Source organism: Cyprinus carpio, chromosome B13, assembly GCF_018340385.1.
Source record: "Cyprinus carpio isolate SPL01 chromosome B13, ASM1834038v1, whole genome shotgun sequence".
Taxonomy (NCBI): Eukaryota; Metazoa; Chordata; class Actinopteri; order Cypriniformes; family Cyprinidae; genus Cyprinus; species Cyprinus carpio.
This window is the reverse complement of record NC_056609.1, coordinates 11,642,903-11,662,651: the sequence shown is the minus strand read 5'-3', so window position 1 is coordinate 11,662,651 and position 19,749 is coordinate 11,642,903. Positions and strand designations below refer to the sequence as shown.

Here is a 19,749-nt window from a genome sequence, read left to right as displayed (position 1 = left end):
TTTGTATGACGAAAGAAATCGAGAGAGACCGTGTGTGCTGATATGACAGATCTAGGCCTAAGAAGTACCAGAATATGAGATGGGGTTCTATTTGGTGGGCTCTGACCTGCCAGTTTGCTCATAGCGACATTTAAACAGATGAGGATGTAAATGTCAGATTCACTTCTAAATTCAATGAACACACAAACTTTAAACTATGGGTTGCAGTTTAGTTGGGTCTGTAATTTCTCATGCCATGGCGTGACTCTTTACTTAAATGAGCAGAGATTATTCAGAAATATATGCCCAAATGACCAATCAGAATCAAGTATTCAAGAGAGCCTTGTAATAATCTTAAGGCGAGAGACTGCAGGTATTAGGCATTATTTAATGAAATATGTGATCAATTGCATACATTTCTAGTATAAAAATCAAACACTGGATGAAGTCCAGTGAAATTCTTGCTTTTTTCCCATTTTTGTCACTCAGTAATTCAGAAAATTCTTCGAACAGACAGAAAACATATTTTCACAATTTTTTGAGGAATAAAATGTTGTATATAATCAAGCAAATTGTATATGAACAAATCCCTCAGTAAAAACCTTCTTAATACAGACAGGAATAAAAATGTAAAGTTTATGTTAAAGTGCTACTGAAGTGGAGATTTATGGCTCAGTCTAGGAGAAAAAAACTTGTTTTGAGAAAATGACCTTTATCGACACAAATAGAAAAAGTGCTATAAAATAAACACTTAACACTGTCTTTTGTATGTTTTCTTTCCACTAGTCTTAAAAGTCCAAAATCTCAAATCTGACAGGTGCATGAAAAAACTGTTTTTGCCTGCAGTGTCTCCCTTTCAAAACTGGTTTACACATTAAGTGGCTGGTTAAACTTTACATTGCTTGAGGTTAGTAAGTTGCAGGTTTTTGCACAGAAACATGCAGGGATGTGGGAACTATATTGTGAGAGGGGGGGCGGGATTCTTGGGGGGGGGGTGTTAGTGTAGGCCTATAGTAGGCTGTGTTATGTATCCTGATTGACTTTATGATTAGTTAAATCTGTTTTGCACATGCATCGCCACAGAGTTAACCATTTCAGACAGTACAGGACAGCCTCTGTCTCGTTCCCACTTCATGTCTGAGGGCATTACGCACAGCTCAGTGTAGCCCAGGCACGGCGCCAGGATTCCAGTTTTGGATGGGCCAGACCAATTGTGGGTGGGCCTTAAATTAAAAATGTTAAATAAAAAAAAAAACGTTATCCAATCACTGCTTAACCTAATAAAAAATATTGACTAATATAGCCTACTGTTATATTTTCTGTGCGTATACATAATATAGATTTTAATATCTTGATGCTCTTTAAGTATTTTGTTGCATTGTTAAAAGTTTTGGTGCATAGGACAGACCTATCCGCGATCGCTCTCCATGGTTCTAACCAAAGAAGAGCGCTTTGGAATCTCCATTACGCATGAAGCATCATACCTGGGCTGCGTTTCATGCGTAGCTATGAACATGCTAGTAGACACATACGCTACTCAAAAAGTGCATTAAACCAACAAAATGAATTCATGCATTTCCAAAGGTGGATCTTCTTTCAGTTGTTCGACTTATACATTTTTTTAGACATCGATTTCATCCAGGAGATCACTGTGGGCATTCATAATGGCCAAGTGCATTAGTCTCTCCTGTGACATTGTGTTACGCAGCCAGGTTTTCAACCTGCGCAAAGTCGAGAAGGAGTGCTCTGATGCAGCGACAGATAAGGGCAGGCACAGGCATAGTTTGATGAGCTTTTCCACCTCTGACAGCATGGAACGGGTTTGTTTGTGGTTGCATGGTTTGGAGAATGGACACAACATCCCGAATTGTGTTAACTTCACGCCCTGTACAGATATCCCGCAGTATGTCCAACTCATGACTCAGTCGCTCTCTTGTAAAACCGGTGAGTTTCAGAGAAGTCACATTAACTTTTTTTCCTTGAGCTGCCTCAATGATCGCCTGCTCTCGCCCTGCAGCAACTTGGATTCCGACCTGGTCAAAACGCCTCTCCACTTCTGAGCGCACCAGGTCCAGCGCCTCAAACATCTCCCTTTTCCACACATTCGGATACACTGAATACAGAAATATAACATAAATAACCTTAGCCTACTACAACTGAAAAGACCAATTGTGTATTTTTTATTACAAACATTTACCCTCCACTTCGCTGCACTCTTGGTCATTGGCCTCCTCCTCTTGTGTATAGCGAAAGCGTGCAGGTGTCTTGCTGCTGCGCACTGGATGTGGCGGCTTCAGGCCGTAACGCTCTGCATATTGCTTGGTCTTGGCCACAAGGTCAGTGATGGTTTCATCCTGTCGCAGTGTGCCCAGTTGTTTGCAAAGGAGTTTGCCAGCTTCCATGGATCCTAGAGCTGTTACTTTGGTTCCTTGTAGTGATCGTGCCACTGCTTCACATGGGGTAAATAGGGTTACGCAGGCAAACAAACCAAACACTGTGCGCATAGTTGTGGCCTTTGTTAGCAATCCTGCAATTTTGGCACGGGTGTCCCCTTTCACAGCTTTGTCACTCTCCAAGGATCTGAAAGTCTGTATCATCTCTCCGTAGCAGGCCAGCAAACGTGACATTGACACAACTCTGACGCACCACCGATTTGGGCAGAGGCCAAGGAAGTTCACAACGTCTCCATCTCCAAATAGGGACTGATACAACGCTTTTCTCTTTGCTGAATCGTTGATTATAACAGTGACTTCACGCACAAAGTTTAGCGTATCAGCAACAAGACACACTTCACGAGCCACTTCTTGCAGCACCAGATCCAGTGAGTGATTTGCGCAGTGGACAAAAACAGAGTCGGGACATACTTCCTTCAGTTTAGCTTGCACCCCATTGAACCTCCCTGACATGTTACTGGCTCCATCAAAGCAGTAGCCCTTCAGTCGCTCCAGTGGCAAATGGAGGCGCACCAGGACATCCTTTATGCACAGAAATAAGATTTCAGCCGTTGTGTCAGGGGCGTTGTAAAAGCCAAGAAAGAAATTTTGAACTTCTAGGTGGTCATTGCTGAACTGCAGACTAATTGAAAATTGTTCTTTGCCACTGATATCTGTTGTCCCATCCGCAGTTAACCCAAAAAAGTCAGTTTTTGATGCTGTTGCTCCAATTGTTCTCAATATGTCATGCGCAAATAGTTCCAGAATCTCATTTTGGATGTTGTTTGACATCCAGTTGTCTCTCCTTTTCAGCCACTTATCAAGGTCAGGATCATCGCGCACTCGCTCCTGCATTAGCTGCCATAAGACTCCATCCCGATTGGCATCCCCTCTCAGTGGAAGCCCCTGGCGCCCCAAGAATCTTACGCAGCTGAAAATAAGTTCGAGGATTTTCCGCGCTGTTCTCTGCTCCTTTGCCTTGGCGTCAGAGAGTAGTGCATTTATTGGAGTGTTTTTCAACCCTGCCAATCTTTGGGTTGCATCTAAATGAGTTTTAGATTTCTCATGGTCTCTGATTTTCTCTGTTGCCTTTTTCCAATTTGAAAATCCCTTATCTTTTAAAAACAAACTGTCGGTGGTTGGGCACAGCAGTTTACTTTTGACAGCCGATCTGCACACCCCACACACGATGCCATCACTGTCCGAAATATATTCCAGCCACTTCCACTCTCGGAACCAGGATGCCCTACAGCTGCGTGCAAAGCTCTCCCCACTTTTTTTTTTGACTGGAAAATTATAATCAAGCGGAGGCCTGAAGGACTGTGCACCTGCATCTGCTTTTTGACTATCAGCGTGTGGCGACGAGGGATGAGGGTGGCTCATAGTGAGGGTGGCGGTGGTGGGTTCACTCACTTGGGTCAGCTGTCGCTGCTCATCCCGGCGGCTTTCTGCCGGTGGTGCTGCACATAACGATGAATCGGATGTGAAATCCAGTGATGTTGCCCCCCCTTCTCTTATTCGCTTTGCTGTGGGAGCTTTAGAAAAGAAATTTGAAATCCTTTTTTGTGTCATTTTGTGTCATATTCTTGCGGGACTCGCGCTCTTAAATTATGTCTCCGCTGCGGCTGCGCATACAACATATAGGCTAACCCTTTCACACGTAAATTTACATTTTTCAAGGCAACCGTTATTTTATGGTTTCCATGGTGACGCGTCATTGCTTGTCACGTGACACACCGCAGCAGCAACAGCGCTGAATGAATGATTATTGTTTTTATTGTTTTATTAGGATCCCCATTAGCGGCCCATTTAATGGCAGCTAGTCTTCCTGGGGTCCTCTTTAAAAATCGTCACAACATAAAATTACACAAAACAAACACAAATTACAATCAAGAAAATTCAAACATTACAATTACATTCAAAATATTATCAATTAAAAGAACATGACAATTTCCAGCTTTCACGAGGTCATTTGCAGCAGTTCCTGGGTTACTGTCCTCTTAAATTTATATTTGTTCTGAACTCTGCGTGATGAGACAGAAAGTCGATTCCAAATAGATATTGCTCTGTAAAATGATGTGCGTTTCAGAAAATTTGTCATGGGAAGCGGAAGTTTTATGTCACCACCTAGTGCCTGTCTGGTGGCATATAGGTGTCCACTTCCTACAAAAACAAGCTGCTCAGAAAGAAACTGTGGCTGTTTCATAAATACTGCATTCCACAATATTAAAGTTAATCGTAGTTTGATTTTATCATCAACTGTAAGCCAAGAAAGGCGTGTATATTCATCATTCCCAAATAATTCTTAAAATATAAATTTATTACACTACTAGCTGCCCTATTTTGTGCCACTTGAAGCTTACGTAGGTCTTTTTGTGATGCAGACGACCATACAATTGGACAGTTTTCTAAATGGCACAGAACAAGAGACTGGACAACCTGTTTAGCAATGGACATAGGAATATATGACATACATTTTCTGGACATTGCAATACCATTCCCCATTTTAACTATCATTCCATCAATATGAGCTGACCAAGACAAGTAAGAATCCAAGGTGACGCCCAATAACTTGGCTTGCATCACTTGTCTTAGCTGCAGCCCATTGACTGACAAGTTCAGAGAAGGCTCGGTGATTAGTTTTGATCTTTTCCAGAATATCATAGATGTTGATTTGTCTACATTTAAAGCTAATTTGTTATCTTTTACCCACTTGCCTATATTCTGCAAGTCATGATTTAATAGATTTGAAACATCATGAGGAGTTTTTGCAGAACAGTACAGTGTGGAATCATCTGCATACATGACAACAGTTGAATGTTTCACAATAAAAGGTAAATCATTTGTAAAGATCGAATATAGCAAAGGCCCAAGGCAGCTACCCTGGGGCACACCACAATGTATTGTCTTAATAGATGAATATTGACCATTAAAGAACACCCGCTGCTTCCTATTGGATAGGTAACTCCCCATCCATGACAGAGACAAAGGTGTAAACCCATAGCATTCTAATTTTTGAAGCAGTATTTTATGATCTATCAAGTCAAACGGTGCACTGAAGTCCAACATCACTGCTCCTACTAATCTGTTTGCATCGATTTCTTCTAACCAGTTGTCGGTCATATGAGTTAAAACAGTACATGTGGAGTGACCCTCTCGATATGCATGCTGGTACTTAGTGATCAGCCTATTAGAAAAAAAATATATTTATAAACTTGTTCAAAAGCGATCTTTTCCATGACTTTGCTGAGTAAAGGTAATAGACTGATAGGTCGGCTATTCTGTCCTGTAAATGTGGCTCTTTTATTTTTAGGCAATGGTATAATTTTAGCCTCCTTCCATTTCTCTGGAAATATGCCCTGCAGCAAACTTAAGTTGACCAAATGAGCAATGGGAAAGGACAGAGCTTCAGCAGCCACCCTGATAAGCCTGGAGTCCAAATGGTCCATGCCTGATGCCTTTCCATCAGGAAGAGCTGCAAGAATTTTTCCAACAGAACCTCTGTCAACTTGACTAAACGAGAAAGTGACAGAATGGTTCTTCTCACTCATTATCTTACTTAATATTGCATCATAAGATGCTGAGGTATTTGGACACATACCAGATCGAAATTTCTCTACCTTACTAATAAAGTAATTGTTGAAATAATTAGCAATTCCCTCTGGATCTGTAATGAACACTCCATCATTTTCAACATATAAAGCAGCTGAGTGCTTACTCCTGCCCATTATTTGATTTAAAGTGTTCCATAGTTTTTTACCATCATTTTTTGCTTCATTAATCTTTTCCTGGAAGTACTCTTTTTTCTTCTTTCTATTCATTTTGACTACTTTATTTCTAAGAGTTCGGTATTGTTTTTGATCAGCTAATTCGCAAGAGATATTAGCTTTTATTTTAGCGTTGTCTCTAGACAGCATTACATTTTTAAGATTTTTGTCCAACCAAGGGGCACTTTTATTTCTCACAGCTCTTTTTCTGAGAGGAGCATGCTTGTCGACTATTTTAATTAATATATCCATAAACCTATTAAGGGCTGAGTCAGGGTCACGATCTCCACGCACTTCTGACCAGTCCACACCTTGAATTTCACCCACATACTGCTCTTGGTTGAAATATCTATAAGTTCTTTTATGAATTATTTTACAGCCACCTTTAGGCGATTCAGTTTTCCTTGTGACTCCTATGATATTATGGTCACTACAACCAGTGGGCACAGAGACTGCTTTGGAGCATTGTTCAAAAGCGTTTGTAAATATATGATCTATACATGTTGCAGATAAAACCAATGTACTGGTAGCAACCCTAGTGGGTTGAGTTATGATTTGTTTTAGGCCACATATTGTAGCTGTAGATTTAAGCTTCTTGTACATTGGACAGTTTGGTGACAACCAGTCAATGTTAAAATCACCCAAAATAAATATCTCTCTGTTTTGATCACAAACAGCATCAAGCATTTCACATATGTCATCCAAATATTGAGTATTGGCACTGGGAGGTCTACATACACACCCAACTAAGATAGGCTTTATGTGTGGTAAATGAACTTGTACCCATAATGCTTCAATATTCTGCCATATGAGGTCATTTCGAACATTAACTGGGATGTTATCCTTAACACAGAATGCAACACCACCACCATGTCCATTTCTGTCCCTCCTAAATAATCTATAACCGTCTATCTTCACATCAGCATCCGTGAAGCTAGAATCTAAGTGTGTTTCAGACAAAGCTAAAATTTCAATACTATTGGACTGCAAAATCATATATATGTCATTAGTTTTGGATCTCAAACTGCAGATATTCAAGTGCGCTATTGTAATACCCTTAATTGGAAAAGCTGAATGACACAAGTCGATAGCCATGATCTAAATTACAAATAAAAACACACAAAAAAAAAAAAAAAAAAAAAAAAAAAAAAAAAAAAAAAAAAAAGTTTACATACTTCTAACTAGCCTCCTCCACTCTTGGATTTTATAACCAGTTTATCATATTTCAGAGTGGCTATTTCTCCTCTTTCCCGGGCAGCTTGCAGCTTGGGTAGCAGTTCTTTTCTTTTCTTCATTACAGCCTCAGAGAAGTCCCCATTTATGTAGATGCGTGTGCCTTTTAATTTCTTTGCAGAGGAAAAAATGGTCTGCTTGTCCTTGAATCGCAGGAGTTTGACAATTATCTGTTTGGGTCTTCCACCCTCCTGATGCTGGCCAATCCTGTGGGCCCATTCAATTTCAATATTGTTGTCATTTAGACCCATTTTACTGACCATCATGTCCTTGATTTTCTTCTCGGAAACATCCCAACTCTCTCCTCTTTCCTCAGGAATGCCATCCACTATAAGGTTGTTTCTTTGTGACTGGTTCTCAATAAAATCCAGCTTTGTAGCCATCTTGTCCAGCTCCTCCTTTGATTTAAGTATTTCCATTTCAAGCTTCTTCAACTTATTCATTTCTTCTTGTGCTTTAGCCAATTTATCAACTTTGTCTTGAGTAAATTCCAGGCTGATTTTGATTCCTTGAACATCGTTAAATACATCATCTAAGCGTTTTTTGGTGCCATCAATTATGAGCTGCACAAAAGTTTTAAAATTGTCCTGTTGTTGTTGTAACATGTCTATGTAAAAATCTTTTTGCTGCTCAAGCGTCTGAGTGAAGAGGCTCATGGTCACCAGTGACTCATCCTCTGGTGGTTTAGCCTTTGATTGTCTGTAAGGCATGTTGTTTCTTACCCTATGCGTCCACCTGGGCCCTGGGTGTAAAACCAAGAAAGTCCTGGATAGCTCAAAGGCTTCGGCCTACTCCAGACCTCACTCCAAACAAGCAAGATTTTGAGGATATTCCTGCAATATCTTCACTCAATATTATGGAACAGGTTAGGTTAGAGGCTCCCTAACACGGTTACCAGGAACAAGATGAAGAAAAAAAGAGGATTTGGGTGATATTTGATAGATTGAAAACAGTCAACTGGAGAGACTACAACCACGACCACGCTGATTGAATGATGATCTGCTTTTGTCATTTTTCCTTTTTTATTCAGAATATTCACAAATGTGTTAGCTATGGCATGAAATATCTGATATTCCAATTGTCAAATACATGCAAGTGGAAGTGTATTGTTGTTTAAACACCTTTATAACGATCGCGTTAGTTGAGCTGTATGCGCGATATAATTTTATGACACAAAATTTTGAAATGTAGGCTTAAATAAAACATTTTAATTCAGATTCTGTATATGTATATGTGTATATATATATATGTGTATATATATATATATATATATGGAATATATATATATAAATGGAAAACAAAAACCGGAAAAAAAAACAGCTGGCTGACCCCTAGGGGGGTGGAGTAGAGGGGTGGGTGGAGGGGCTATGGAAACTTGTGGCAACGGCACATAAATTTAGTGCATTCACCCCAATCAAATGTTTTTCCTGCATGTACCATAATTATAATTAAGCAAAGTAATTTTCCTGTGATGCAATCATTGTAAGATAAGATCCTTTAAAATCTGCGGAAAACTCAAACAAAGAACAGTTAGGATCGAGGAAATTCAGCTACAAAATCATATAATAACCTAGGTATTTTTCCATTAACAAATTCAATCATGACTGAGTGTGGGGCTCAAATCTCTTTTACTGTAACACGAACCGCATTTGACAAACCTGTTTACACCATTGTTGTGCTTCTCCTGCAGAAAAAGTTTTTTTTGTTGTTTTTTTTAAAGGGGAATTTGTTAACTTCTGTAGTGCATTCAAGAGTAGAAAGCCCATTGTTTGCAGTATCTACTGTACAACTAACAATGGCATCTTTGCCAAAAATGGTTGAATAAAATGCAATAATACTTTAAATCCATGATTCAAAAATGAGGCCCCACTTTATTTAATCAGAATACACACAATGATCATATTAAAACTGTTACTAAAAGCTGCTATGAAAATGTAACATGACTGGAAAACCATACTGAAATGTTTTCTAAATTAATATTATTGGTTTGTGGCAATAATAGCTTTCCTGAGGTGTATCAAGAATCTGGTTACTCAAAGGGTCTCTGCTCCACTTTAGGTACGTGTTCTTTTTCAGATGCTTATGAAGTCCAAACACTTTCTTAGTCTTTCTCTCTTCCACATCTTCCAGAATGATGATGATGATGTTGGCATTGCGTTCCATTATAAAGCGACACTGAGCTAACTCAAACTCAAAGCGACACCAGGCACTATCAATGAAGTGTTGAGACACGACCACAATGATTTTACGACTGCCCATTATTCCTTCATCGATAATGTTGGAGGCAATGGACTTCCCTGCTTGAAAGTCCCTCATATGAAGGCAAAGCTGAATAGGTGGAACACCGTTCTCTAGATTCTCCATCAGTTCATTCATGACCCAGACTTCATCATAGCTGGAGAAAATCACAAATGCGTCATAGGAACATTCTTGCTGTCCAGGTGATCTATAGCCTCTCAGTAGAATACAGCAATACTGAAGATAAAACTGGAACCTATAAACCAAGAATGACAAAAGAACTACTACTGTAACAAACACATACAGATACAAAAAATTGTGAGTCTTTTCTTGTGCACACAGCTGTGAATGTCAAAGTCTTTTGCTCTAAAATCTGAGCTTGGTGAAAAAGTTTTACAAAAAATTTTGTCCGGGTTCTTCAAAACTTTCTGATTTTGGATAATCCACAAAATAAAATCTGTCTGAGAGCAGGAGCAATCAACGGGGTTAGAGGATAAATCAAACTCCAAAAGGTTTGTGGGCAATGATTGGAGAACATGAAGTGGGATGCTAGTAATGCTGTTTTTATCGACATAAAGTGAAATTGTTTCTGGTCCGGATAAGACAAAATTTATAGTCATTCAATGGTTACCTCTGAGATTCTGAAGATTTGAAGAGGAAGTGAGCTTGGATGTAACACTACAATAGTGTCAAGGTGCTCTAGAAAAGTGAGATTATTAAATATCTTCATACATAACTTTGAAAATTATTGCCGGCAATCTTGAAAACATCAAGGTTCTTCAACCCATAAAAGCTGAATATGTTAGTAAAGGTGATACTTGAATAAGAAACATCCAGATACCTCAAGCACTTTAAGTTAGACAAAACTGAAAGGTATCCAACTCGTACAACAGTTGCTTGGTGGAAATCTAGAATCTCAAGTGAATCAAATCCCTCAATTCCTCCCAAGTCAAGGCCAAATTCTGCGTTACTACTCAAATTCAAATATCTGATTTGAGGGGTGGCAAACAAAAGTGAGGTGCAGCATTGTTTTAATCTAATTCAGTTAGAGCTAAAATCCAAATACTGAAGCTTAGGCATGTCTATGACGGCATCAGCCCAATAGGTGAACTGTTGTGTAATTACTAGTTTTTCTGAAGTATGGAGATGTGAAAGCTGTGTTTACTTGTGTTAATCATACAGCGAAAGACAGAAATTAGCTCACTAGGCTTCTCCATAATGTAATAATATACCTCCTGAAATAGAGCGCACACCATCTAAAAAGTCAGTATCTGAAAAGTGAAATCTGAAACAGTCCTTGTGCTTTCCCAAATTTCAGCCTTTTGACATTAAGACCGTACAGAGCTTTTAGACCAGCTTGCTGAGCAGCAAGCGAAACAAAGGCAGATCAGATGTTCAGTTCTCTAAGATAAATGTCTTTGAAAGCTCCTGGTTCAATGTATAATAATGGATTCCTAGAGAGAATCAAAGTCATGTTTCTGCCGAACTCTCGCAACACTGCAGTGTGATCAGTTTTGATGATGGATATATTATTGGCATGTAGATCAAGTAAACTGAACTCTTTGAAGGTGCTCATAAATGGAGGGAGAGATATGGACTCAATGTTATTTGTCCCCAACTCTAAGCTCTTGCAGCTTGGTTAGGTCATTCATTTGAAGCATTAATGATGAGAGACCAACATCCACAAGAACTAGTCTTTGTAGATTATGTAAAGAATTCAAGCATCCAGGTCCAAAATATGTAATAGGGTTTCCAGTGAGAATCAAAGTTGTCAAATTCTTCACATTGTAGAAAGTATCATTTTCAATGTGCTTGATTAGGCATCTGAAAGCAAGTACATACATTTAGTATAATTTATAGAGCAGCAACACATTATACAATGTATTTAAATGGTAACAAAATTTCTTACCTTGACAGATCAAGGGCTCGCAAAAAAAGAAAACTGGGAAAACAGTCTTCAAGTGTTTCAAAACATTAAAACTGAAATCCAGAGTTTCAAGGTAGGAATACTGGATGGTATGTAGCTGAGGTTTCTTCCCATGCATGAGTAGTGCAGATGGTCATTAATCTTCAGTTAAAAGGAAAAAATTTCATGTCAATTAAAATAAAAATAAAAATAAAAATATGTATTTACCAGTAATTAAGAATACATTTAAATTCAGAAAACTTACTTTTGTGCACGATTGTCCAGCCCCAATAGAAAAAATATATAATGAAAGAACCAATAGTGAAGAAATTTATCTGGACTCCTCTAATCAAGATATTCTCAACCTGCCATAAAATAAGCCAGCCTTGTTTGAGGTCACTGAATATGAGGAACTAATGCTGTGGTTTTAAACAATAAGGGATTTTGGCTGAAAATACATAGAGAAGTAATGAACAAGTCATTCATTTCCTAAACATCCCAAATGAATAAAAAAAAAAAAAGAAACATTTAAAAATAATTGAAAATCAATTTAAAAGAACAAAAAAAAAAGTTTCATAAAGAAAATAATTACCTCTGTAATTCATAATCTAACATGAACTGTTGAAACTGACATTTACATTACTAAATATCCAGTAACCATTATAACACAATCACCAACAACATCGTCAACATGTAACTGACTGCTCAGGACCTTGACTGAAAAATAATCTACTGGCCCTAATGTGAAAAGCAAGTCCACTGTAATGGTTAGAAAAATATCTACAAATGTAATCTTCCAATCAACTACTGGAAACAAAATGTTTAATCCTTTATAAAAAAAAAAGAAAAAAAAAAAAAAAAAAAAAAAAAAAAAAAAGGGCCCACAGTAGAATGATAAACATGAGCTACCAGCAGATGGCCCTGCACACACATCTAACACAAGGTCACTTCAGTCAGAAACTTCAATATCCTGTTCACTTTGCTACAAGGGTAACTCAGCTATTACACTTTTAATATAATCTGACATTCAGATTTTAAAAACAATCCTGTAGATTAAATTTAAAATATTAAATCACCAATAATGCGTCTTCATCAACATGATAAATAAAAAAAACTTTCCAATGTTAATAAATACACTACACAGCAAACCTTGACAAAAACAGAAAGGTACTATAAGAACACTGTATGAACTTGTTGATAGTCAACAACCTTTATTTATCCATATATGTGAGCCACTCAAAGATGGGGGAATAGACAAATAGGACAAGAACTGATCACTATAGAGGGCAATCAACATATGGATCAATGGCATTGCAACTATCTTTAACCTCTGTTCTACAAAGAGGCTTGTTGACAGACAAGTAAATTAAAAGAGAAGTAACAGTGTAAACATTCATGTACAGAGAAGCAAAACAAAAAAAAGTCCAATTAAAACATTGATTAGTATGTGAAGAAACAAAAAGGGAGCAGGAGCCAGAACCTTATTTTTTTTCTATTACAGCTCAGCATACATTTCTACATGGCATGCAATAAGGCACCTAACTAACACAATGAATAAACCTATGCTACGTGATAAAGCACAATTGTTATCCAATGGAAAAGAAAGAGAATAGTTCTGATACAACATTCACTCCCATAAAAACACTATTCCTTTCATTTCCCTTTCAATTACCCAAACCTTATTAAAAAAATACATCCGTTTGTAAAAGATTTTCTCCATACACAGAACTGTAAATAGAAACAAAAACCATGGAATTAAAGGGGTTGGTGGGGGAACAAATCAATTTTCAAAAAAGCAAGCTATATTTTGTATTTGCATTAAAGTATACACAATCTATTATTATTATTAAATGTTGATACTCTGCAAAATGTATCCAGAATACAACTAAATGCTATACTTTGCTGTCTGACTTGAGCAATGACTGGGAAAATCTTCAATGCGCAGTTGGTCATTGCAGGGAGAAGCACTTTAGACATTTAGGGGAATGCTTAGGCTGTACCAAGTCTGCATAATATAAAAATCAGCTGTGCAATTCAGTTGTGTTGAAAAACCGAATCTCCCAACAAAATATCTGATCTTGTTGGTTTGATCTTTTATGATCAAGATCTACTTTTCTCAACTTGACTTAATGTCAAAACAACATTTTGTGCCCCTCGCTTTTTGTGCTGATCTCTTGAGCGAATTTCCAGGGGTTAGTCAAGTTAATAAGCTGTTTTAGGATGCAGACTCTGTTGGTTTGTATCATAAAGGGTTTATGATAATTAATAAAGCCTTTATATTGGACAGCTTGTTCAAAACTAGTGTCATCCCCTAAAAGCACCATCCCACTTCACCTACAAGAGATGGATAAGACTTACAGGACCATACATCAAAAATGCTCTTTTTTTTTTTTCTTTTCAGAAAAGAACAGCACACTACTCACCTATATATCTATATAAAAGGAAATCAACATATATTTACACGTGATATCAGTTTATCCATCCATTAATGACACAGAGATGGGTAAAAGATACAAACTAGGGGAGTGAATAGTTGTGTCTAGACCTATTTGCTTAATTATCTACCATTCAAAACCAACTTGACCTAATACTCAGTTCAAGATTGTGCCAGGCTTCAATAAACTTCCAGCTTAAAGCACAAATCAGTGATGATGGAAGTTGTGTCTACAGTTTTAATCACACACCATGTTCCAGAATGATGTGTATGCATCTAGTCATGTGCACATTACACAGGGGATTTCAGTGTCAATCATACCAAATTGAAATTCTTTGCTTTTAAAAAGTCAAAGGACTTGATTTTCTAAGTTCCCTCAGAGCAGGTCCAAGCCGACTTTCTGGATTTTCTTGCATCTTTTGCCAAACTCTAACATTACAAGCTGGCCTGAATCATGGGATGAATGGTAGCGCACCACTTGTGGGAGAGGAAAGCAGGCTTACTGATCAATATGAATTCTGTGATGCCTAGACAGAGAAGACGAATGATTGAAACCCTTTCCACACTGAGCACACCTATATGGTTTCTCACTCTGAAGGATTCTCTGTTTCAAGATAGTAGTGTGGGGGAATCCCTTTCCTGTTGCAATAGCACTGTAAGTTGACTTATCCTCCAAATGAACCCGTTGGTGCCTTGCGAGAGAGGAGGGATGATTGAACCTCTTCCCACACTGAGCACAGGTGTAGGACTTTCCATCAGAATGAGTCCTCTGATGCCTGGATAGCGATGACGAGTGATTGAAGCTCTTCTCACAATGGTTGCAGCTGTATGGCTTTTCACCCGTGTGCATTCCCCTCTTCAGCGTAGTATCGAAGGGGAAATCCTTATCCGCCTGGGCGTACATCTTGGCCTCCAGGTGGACCTTGTGGTGTCGTGACAAGGAGGAGGAATGGTTGAAACCCTTGTCGCACTGAGAGCAGCGGTAGGGCTTTCCACCCTGATGGACCAGCTGATGCTTCTTGAGGTGGCGTTTCCTGACGAAGCTCTTCCGACACTGGGTGCACTTGTAGGGCTTCTCCCCCGAGTGGATTCTCTGATGCTCTCTTAACGTGGCTGCTGCCGCAAAACACTTTCCACACTGGGTGCATCTGTGCGGCTTCTCACCAGCGTGAGTCTTCTGGTGCTGTTTGAGATTGGAAGCCGTCGTAAAGCCTTTACCACACTGAAGACAGGTAAACGGCTTGTCATGGGCATGCAGCTCTTGGTGTTTTTTCAGATGGCGTCTGCGCACAAAGCTTTTTCGGCATTGGGTGCATTTGTAAGGTTTGTCATCCGAATGCATTTTCATGTGTTCCCGGAGAGTGATGGCAGCAGCGAAGCTTTTGCCACACTCTGAACATCTGTGCGGCTTTTCAGGAGAGTGCATCATCTGGTGGGGTTTCAAGTTGAACGCATCAATGACTCCTTTACCAACCATCTCAAGTCCAGTGGTATAACTTTTCTCTTTCATGTGAATCCTCATGTGACTTCTTAGGCTAGCCTCAACAGCGAAGCTCTCACCACAGTGGATGCAAATGTAGGGATGAGTAGCTTTGTGGATTTCAAAGTGTTCGTGCAGATCAGACATACAGCCAAAAATCTCCCCACACTCACTGCATTGCAGGCCATGGGCTTCGTGGATGATAACGCCATTCTCTGACTCCACTGTAAGCTCCCCTCCATGGTCAGACTCCACCTTTACAATGTGTTCTCCACCACCTATCTCAGTCTTTAACAGCACTTCACCGAGCAAATGCTCATTGCCTTTGATTTCTGCGCTGCTGAAGTAATGATGATGATCGTGGTGTATTTCAGATTTAATATAGTCATGGTCTGTCTCCGTTACCACATCCACGCATGTCACTGCCCCTAAATCACCGTGAATAGCCTCTAGGTCAAGTCTTTTGTCCTCTTGAGTCATAATCTCAGTCTCCGCTCCATAATGCAAGTCACCGACTTGTGTATGGGCGATGACACACTCAGATCCCAACGTATCGAGACCTGGTGTGTCACAGTCAGTCTCTGACTCAGCCATCAGGACGCACTCCAGCCTGACGACTTCCGTCTTCCCGGTTAAGTGAAACTTAGCGTTGCTCTACGAGCCCCGCTTTCCCGCAAAGAAACGTGAAAGGTCGCCCGTTGCAGGCTCAGTCAGTTCTCGAGTCAGGATCAGTCCTGCCTGTCGGAAGACAGCAATTATTTAAACTCAACTGCATAATCACAATGAAATATTTCAGCTCAAAACATCTAACGACAGACTTCACTGCTTGAGAAAAAATTTAAGTAAAGGTCTAACTACTTTTTTTTATAAATTAAATAAAACCATTACATTAAGTGAAGTTCTGCTATTTCATGTGACAAATAAACAGCTTTAAATAAATCAGGGGTGTCAAACTCAGTGTCTCAGAGTTTAGATTCAACCCTAATTAAATGCACCAGATCCAGCTAATAAAGTCCTTGAAGGTTATTTGAAAACTACATGGTGTGGTTTGTTTGTTGCAGCAGGGTTGGAACTAAACTCTGCAGGGCTGCAGCCCTCCAGGAACTGAGTTTGACACCCCCGTCAATGAACAATGGGCAAATTATACATTCTGACATAAGCTTGAACCCTACACATGTTACAAGGCTTACACAAACACAACAAACAACATTCTTTTAGGTAGATAAAAGGGCTGCATAGACCAGCAGAACTGGGACCTGGGCTATATGCAGCACAGCTTGCAAGAACATTTGATTACAAATTGTAAACAAAATATGAGGCTGCTCTAGAAACAACCTAAAAGCTAGTTAGCAGAAATATCTTTGGCTACAAACCGGCTAAGGTTAGCCTATGTGCGGTTTATATTTGGCTAACTTGACAGGCTAGGTATACATGAATCTACAGCTCAGATACTCAAATGCCTCATGCCAAATGAACACTGATCAACAAAGAAACCTTTAAACATGCCATCAATTTAGATTATACTTAAACACATCTTTACACCTTTCACACAGCTGGTTTGTCGCTGTTGGCTAGGTTAGCTGGCTAAATAGCTGCTATTTAGCTTCCTTGAGCATGCATTATCAGCTAACTAGCTGGCTAACTAGCACTACAGCTAGATCACAAAATATTGAATTGGTAAGTAAGCTGACAGCCCGCCTTAAACTGTAACGCTTACTCATCATTTCTCAGTCATACATACACGTCTTAGTTGCGTTCAAGCCATGTAGAGTCTGATAGGAGAGCTTGGAGAAAACACAAGGCGTTAAACGGGGGGCATCTTGTGCGCCAGAGGTTGGATCAGCTAACTAGCTGTAAGATGGCCGCCGCGCCTAGCTTCCGCCCCTCCTGTAAGCACGCAGAGGCAGCACACGACGTGAGCAAATGCAAATAAACTAGGTCATGTTAGTCGACTCGTTGTATCGCTCGCGGGGAAGCTGTGCTGTCAAAGCTCCAAAAAAGTCAAGATATCGGGATATAAACAAGCCAAACAGCTCGAGTTAATGGCTAATCACAGATGTACGCTATTCGCGAAAGCCCGGGAAAGGCGCCCCCTTCTTACATAACGTGTTTTTGTTTGGTGGCGTCGAATCAAAAACAAAATACCATGTTCCCAACGTCTCTGGAGGCTATACGCCATTCTGAAATTGCCCGAATCATTTGAAACGAGCATAGCGTTGTTGTAAGCTGCGCTCATCATGCTACACTCCTAGCCCATTTTTAGCTGCGTGAAACAAACATGGCCCGTCTTCCTGCTAAGCTGCACAGCTAGCGGAACACTAGCTGCCCCCGCCGCCATTGCTACACAACACCGCCGAACTTCGTGACGTCCGCAATTAATCGGTAGCGCCACTAATCGCAACGAGCTCATAAACTGTGTCAAGATACAGTATTCGCCACGACGGATGACATAACGTTAATTAAATAACAACCATGTATCGTATTATAGCACGCTAGTTAGCCAGCTAAGTTAACTAGCAGAGGTAATCTAAAAACCCTGACGCACATACACAATAAACGGGCATATATTAACGTATTTGTGTAAACATTTCCGACCTCTTTGCCCTTTAAAGGCTCTATTGCGAGATGCGCTGCTGGTCGTCGAGGCGTAGTCCGCGGCCTGAAGATCTTCGCTCGGTCGCGTCTGTACTGCCTGGTTGCGGTGTGCACTCTGTCACTCTCTCTCTCTCCCTCCTCCGTGCGGACGTAGCGGGATGGCGCTGCGGATCATCTGGCGCCAACTATGTTGGAGCGCATGAGCACAAAAAAACAACAAAGCGGTGAGGGGAAAAAAGGGCTCGATCGCCCCCTATCGTCCTGGAGGAATGCATATTCGCCTTCAGACCCGACTAAATGACTGAACCAGTTTCCAGTATAGGATTCGCTTTGTTATTGCATGAGAAATCATGGGCTAACAATGAATAATACTATTAAGGCTTTTATTAAACTTGGTTAATATTAATTTCTTTTTTAAAAATTTGAAGCTGTATAATCTAACATGAATGTAATTATGAACTGACCTAAACAATACTTGAATCTAGATGTTATGATTAAATGCTAATTGTTTGTTTGTATCTAATGCATTAGTAATAAATTGAACCTGTTTAAAGCGTTACCAAAATAGCAATGCATTGCTTACCTTATTCTAAGTCAACTTTGGCTGATACTTAAATGATTTCCATATAAAAGTATACTGTGGCCTACATTCAGCAACTCAAAATAAATTAAAACGTTGACAAAACACTGACTTTGTGAGCCATAAAGGTCAGTCTTCTTGATCTGACCTGCCTGCTCAAAATGAGCTATCAGCATTTTAAACTCTAATCTTTTTCATGCATAGCTAATCTTACAGAAAAAAAAACATGTGAAACCACTTTTTTTTTTTTAATGTGATCTTTTCATGCTAGAAATAACTGTCAGGATGTGTTGCCACCATGGCTGAAATCATGTGAGGGAGGAGTAAACATTAACCCTAACATTAAAAGGATGAGTGGATATGCTGTGGGCATGAGCAAAGTTTGACTTCCTGAAACACAGACTGTTCCCACTGTGATCAGGGAGCACTAGGGTGCGCCCTTTTCCTTAAAACGTTTGAGAAACACAAGAACCAATGCTTGTTGACCATTTCTGAGGGAAAGGGTAAAGAGAAATACAGTGTTGGTATGTTATTTAAAAGAGAAACACAACACCTTAAAACAAGCTTGTGTATTTGTGCTATTATTTGTCAATTTAGAAATCTAGAGTGCTGGCTACATCATGCAGATTTAATGTCACTGAGCTCATAAATAACAGTGGTTTTTAGTCTACAGTATGCTTGTGCTGTCTTTTATGAACACAGGAAGGATTTAGCCTTTGTTCTCTGCCAGTGAGGCTGAATGAAACATGACACAGTCAGCCATCATTCAATACCTGTCATTCAGCAACCCCATCTGCTGAGCTCCTGCCTGAACCTGTAGAGCCTCTCACCTCAAAAGTGCTGGAATCCAACTGTGTTTGGCTTAGAAGTGAATCTAAAATAGATGGGTGCATGTCCCATGTCCCATCCCAATTTCTTTTCAGTGCCATATAATGTCTGTGTTTCACACATCTTACAACGGCTTGTAACGGCTACCTCTGCTTGCCTTTGTCAGTGTGAATGTTGGATTAACTGCAGGCCGATCGTGAATTTTTCATGACCGTCAATGGCAGTGCCATTGTAAAGGCAAGCTTTGTTGTAATAAGTCAACAAAGACCACAAACAA

The 19,749-nt window shown here is 39.6% G+C and overlaps 2 protein-coding genes and 2 pseudogenes across 5 annotated transcripts; all 4 read right to left on the bottom strand.

Moving 5' to 3' along the window:
• Positions 1-1,136: 1,136 nt before the first annotated feature.
• LOC109063433 (zinc finger MYM-type protein 1-like) lies at positions 1,137-4,687 on the bottom strand. Its single transcript, XM_042736541.1, has 2 exons — positions 2,177-4,687; positions 1,137-2,092 (listed from the first exon to the last, which is right to left on the bottom strand). The coding sequence occupies exons 1-2, from the start codon at positions 3,981-3,983 to the stop codon at positions 1,680-1,682; spliced, it is 2,220 nt and encodes a 739-aa protein (XP_042592475.1). The 5' UTR covers positions 3,984-4,687; the 3' UTR covers positions 1,137-1,679.
• Positions 4,688-9,257: 4,570 nt separating this feature from the next.
• Positions 9,258-11,041, bottom strand: LOC109086386 (annotated as a pseudogene). Its single transcript, XR_006156245.1, has one exon. The product of XR_006156245.1 is annotated as a toll-like receptor 4 (transcript).
• On the bottom strand, positions 10,443-13,532 carry LOC109086387 (annotated as a pseudogene).
• On the bottom strand, positions 12,742-18,256 carry LOC109100569 (zinc finger protein 501-like). 3 transcript variants are annotated; one of them, XM_042736539.1, is made up of 2 exons: positions 18,065-18,256; positions 12,742-16,203 (listed from the first exon to the last, which is right to left on the bottom strand). In XM_042736539.1, the coding sequence occupies exon 2, from the start codon at positions 16,061-16,063 to the stop codon at positions 14,489-14,491; it is 1,575 nt and encodes a 524-aa protein (XP_042592473.1). In that variant the 5' UTR covers positions 16,064-16,203; positions 18,065-18,256; the 3' UTR covers positions 12,742-14,488. The 3 variants fall into 3 exon arrangements, with proteins under 3 accessions (XP_042592473.1, XP_042592472.1, XP_042592474.1); XM_042736538.1 differs by having other exon boundaries at positions 12,742-16,207; positions 18,065-18,254; XM_042736540.1 differs by lacking the exon at positions 18,065-18,256 and adding an exon at positions 17,211-18,014 and having other exon boundaries at positions 12,742-16,207.
• Between the last annotated feature and the right edge of the window lie 1,493 nt (positions 18,257-19,749).

Bases quoted from the DNA above. Each gene is read 5' to 3' on its own strand.
- LOC109063433 (XM_042736541.1), bottom strand. From the start codon at position 3,983: ATGACACAAAAAAGGATTTCAAATTTCTTTTCTAAAGCTCCCACAGCA. The intron at 2,093-2,176 runs GTAAATGTTTGT...TTCTGTATTCAG, and splicing joins AGAGTGCAGCGAAGTGGAGG to TGTATCCGAATGTGTGGAAA.
- LOC109100569 (XM_042736539.1), bottom strand. From the start codon at position 16,063: ATGGCTGAGTCAGAGACTGACTGTGACACACCAGGTCTCGATACGTTG.